This window comes from Propithecus coquereli, unplaced genomic scaffold (assembly GCF_000956105.1).
Source record: "Propithecus coquereli isolate 6110/MARCELLA unplaced genomic scaffold, Pcoq_1.0 Scaffold434, whole genome shotgun sequence".
NCBI lineage: Eukaryota > Metazoa > Chordata > Mammalia > Primates > Indriidae > Propithecus > Propithecus coquereli.
Window position 1 is genome coordinate 258,107 of NW_012150108.1, and position 3,902 is coordinate 262,008.

The window sequence follows — 3,902 nt, forward strand, 5'->3', positions numbered from 1 at the left end:
CGAGGACCTCGGACTTCATGGCTGGCAAACCACTGTGCTGCCGAAGTTCCCTGAACTGACCCTGCCTCTTCAGGGGACGCAGCCCCCACAGTCCTTTGGGACCAGGGAGCACCTGTGAGCAGCAGCCTTTGGGCTTGGACAGCTGGCCCTGCCCCTGTGTGTGGCAGCTGGCCCACCTCCCAAAAGCCCCGGGTTGTGGAGGGAGGGCCAAGGATGGGGACAGCAGGTGCACAGCCAGGACAGGCACATCCTCCCCAGTCCTGGAGAAAGGCTGCGAGGGCCACAAGGGGGCTTCCCAGGCCGAGGGGCTGCTGCAGACAGAGCAGGGACGGTCCAGCTGAGGCCCCACAGTCACCCCACTCCATTCCATGGACACTCCACCCCCTCCTGTGGTCACCCACCCTCTCCTTTGGGTCGTCCTGCCCCTCCTGGCCAGTCTCCTTGGACTCTGGAGCTCAGCCTGCCTCTGTGCCCTCCCTCAGCACCGCGGATTCCTCTGTCCGCTGCGGGCACAGCTGGATTCCCTTTGGGATGCCGCGGGTCACTCTCCGCCCCCGGAGGACTGCGGATACTGCCAAGTCACTGCCCACCTGGTCCCAGAACTCGGTCTACACTGGCGTGGCAGAGTCACCTCTCCCTTCCTCATGGGGCTCTGAGGAGGGGCCCAAAGGCTCAGGCCGGCTGCAGCCCAGGAGTCCCCGCTGCCCTCCGACAGCCCACCCCATCAGGCCGGGCGGTGGTTGCTCTGGACAGGGAGGGCTCAGGGGCAGCAGCCTGTGCCCCCAGGCGGAGCTGAGGAGCCGTCTGGCAGGTCCCCTTTGCCCCTCTCCGTCCTCTGTACGCCCGGCAGGCCCAGGGGCGACCGTAGGTGCGCTGCTCCCACCTGGGTCCTAGCTGAGGCGTATGGAGCAGGGCTGAGGCCACCTCGCAGTGGACATTCGATGCGGGTGAGAAATAATCCTTTGTGTCGTCAGCCACTGGGATGGGGCCCATTTGTTACAGCAACACCTCTTGGCCCGAGCTGGCTGCCGTAGGCACTCGGAGGGCCTGGGCTGCACGTGGGTGCCTTGCCACCTGTCCTGGTGAAGGGAACGAGAAAGGACGATTCCCCGAGGAGCAGAGGCAGGGAAGGCAAGGCCCTCTGGGGACGGCTGGGGACGGAGGGCGGTGGCTGGGAGTGACCTGGTGGAGGGGGAGGTCCGGCTGGGAGCTGTGACTTTATCCAGGAGGCTCCGGCCCCTCCAACTCTGCTCACCCCTCGCGTGAGGAGTGAGTGAATCCACACATCTGGGCGTGCTGGGGCCGTGGGTCGGAGACCCAGAGAGACCAAGCGATGTCGCTTTCTTGGCTACGTTTCAGTGTAAAAATGCCGTGATTACCGATCTTCCACGTATTTCGGAAATCTTGCGGGTGCCTTATTTGGGGAAGGTCAAGGGTCCCGTTCGAGATATGCAGCAGAGGCCATGCCAGCTGGCACAGGTGAAGGCTCAGGCAGGGCTCTGGCGCCTGCGGAGCTGTGACGCTGTGGCCGGGGGTCCCACACTGGGGCCGGGTGCGCTGGTCGGGGTGGGTGTGCCAAACTGGGAGTAGGGCGGAGCCGCAGGAAGCTCTGTGGCCCCCAACCCCAGGGTCTGCTACAGTGTCCTGGCAGTGGGGCAGTTGGTCAGAGGCAGGCTGGGCCTTGCACAGGAGCCGGGACACCTTTGTGGCCTGGGCCGGGGGATGGGAGACTGTCACGTGGTCAGAGATTGTCAGGGCTGGACGGTGGCAGGGGCCTGCGCTCTGTCTAGCGTTAATGAGAATAGTGTCTCCTTGGAGGCGCAGGGTGAGCTCACGGGGGACATTTATCTCAGCAACCTGAAGCCCAGCCACGGAGATGTAAGTGGAGGGAACACAGATTTCCACTCCCTGTTAATTTCATGCTTGACTTAACTGTTCTTAAGTGATTCTGGCGCTCGTGCTGATGCGCCTGAAATGCTCTTACTTTTTCTTCCCAGCCAGTCCTTCTCTTTCTTTACCCCAAAAGATTCAAACTCTTACTTGGAAGCTCAAGTCCTGTCTTAGGAGTTCTTGGCATCATCACTGCGGGAACGTGTTTATTTTGCCTGTCCTACAGGGAGAGCATCGGAGAGAGGATAATAACAATGGTGATGATGAAGATGACAACCTGTGTCCCCAAGCCACTGTTAGAGGCCACGCCGGGGCTGAATGTGTGCATTTCCTGCGTGTCTTATCGAATTCTCTCCACAGCTCAGGGGCGACCCAGGCACAGGTGTGGGGCTCCCTGCGGTGAGGCTTCCTACCGCTACATCCAGCACCTTCGACAAGGTCTGGCACACAGCAAGCCCTCGATAAATGTTTCTTTTTCCAAAAGGAGTATTAGTTTTTTTTTTAAGTATAATTTCCATTTTATTTTTTTCCAATGGATAGTTTTTCTTCAGTCCTCAAGGACTCAACTCCTTACATAGGCTTTGGTGGAGGTCTTGGGGCAGCACCCGCAGGTCTAAATCGGGATGGGGGTGTTCGGTCCTTGAGGGCTTCCCGAGAACGATTCCTGACTACCTTGCTGTGAATGGCACAACTCACACAGTAATGTAGCTTCACGTACAGCTTGGGAAGCACGTAGGCATCGAAGACACTCGCTTCAGAAATGTCCCTGACAGCTGCGGCCTCCACTATGTTCCGAATGACGAACTTCTTTATGGCCTTGTCTTTAGGCACGCATCCGGCGCAGTTCGTGCAGCGAATAGGCTGCACATGGCCACGGCCCTTTTTGGCACGACCGTTGTTCCCTCTTTTCTTTGTCATCTTGGAAGCGAGGATGCGAAAAAAAAAAAAAAGAAAGCCAAAAGGAGTATTATTATAACCCACATTTTTTTAAACTGAGGCTTGGGAGATTAGATTTGCCCAAGGCCACTTGTAGGTGGCAGAACAGGAGTGCGAACCCAGATCTTTCGGACCCAATGCCATGAGGGTGGAAATGATTCCACCTCTCCTCAGCGTTGGACAGGAGGGTGGAGTTAGGGAAAGAGGCATTTGGGAAAGGTACAAGGCAGAACTTACCAACAGGATGGGCTATTATGTTCGGATGGATTGTGATTTAGGACGCACATTAATCTGGGGGCTCTCAATTGCATTTCCAAAAGTGGCCACACGTGCTCTTTTCACAATGCCACACGGACAGCCTCCAGGAGAGTGAGGTCCAAGTCCCCGCCCCGGACCTGGGCAGCCGTGAGAAACTGCCTTGGCTCCTGAGACGGGTCCTGCACAGCTCCTGGGCCTCTCTGGGGACGTGCGCTGTGGGATCAGCCGACAGGTATGAAGTCAGCCGCCGTGCTGGGGAGGCCGCGCGGAGAGCCCACCGGAGGCAGAGATGCCCGCGGGTGCCCAGTGCCCCCATGCCCCACTGCGTGGGTCTCCCCAGTGTCAACCGCCAGACGTGGGAAGGGGTCTTCAGATGGACCCAGCCCGGCCTTCGAGCCACCCTGGCTGCTGCGGAATAGAGAGGGATGCCCGGTCCGCTGAGTCTGCCCCAACTGCAGCCTGGCGAGCCACATAGGTACGGCCACGGTTTCTCGTGCTCCGGTGGAAGCCATGGCCTGGAGGGCAGGTAAGGGGGCGTGGACCGCAGGAGCTGCTCCCCATCCTACTGCTGCTGAAAAGTCACAGCCTCCGGGGGATCCCTGGTCACGGGATTTGGCACGGGCACCTCCCCACCTAACTACCCGCAGGAGGGCACTGCATGTCCTACGCAGCCCACCAGCCTGCAAGTGTCATCATTTCAGTTTATGAAAGCAAAGTGGCCGAGGTTTCTGAAAGGTCCGACGAGGGGGCACCAGAGTCCAGCGGGGACCCGGCCTGCCAGCCATGGAGCCTCCCCGACGGCCGCGCCAGCCCTGCTG

General features: G+C 59.5%; 1 protein-coding gene across 1 annotated transcript; it reads right to left on the reverse strand.

The window, feature by feature from the left end:
• Window positions 1-2,383: 2,383 nt before the first annotated feature.
• LOC105818041 (40S ribosomal protein S26-like) lies at window positions 2,384-2,816 on the reverse strand. Its single transcript, XM_012653905.1, has one exon. The coding sequence runs from the start codon at window positions 2,806-2,808 to the stop codon at window positions 2,461-2,463; it is 348 nt and encodes a 115-aa protein (XP_012509359.1). The 5' UTR covers window positions 2,809-2,816; the 3' UTR covers window positions 2,384-2,460.
• Between the last annotated feature and the right edge of the window lie 1,086 nt (window positions 2,817-3,902).

Coding starts and splice junctions, on each gene's coding strand:
- LOC105818041 (XM_012653905.1), bottom strand. CDS start 2,808: ATGACAAAGAAAAGAGGGAACAACGGTCGTGCCAAAAAGGGCCGTGGC.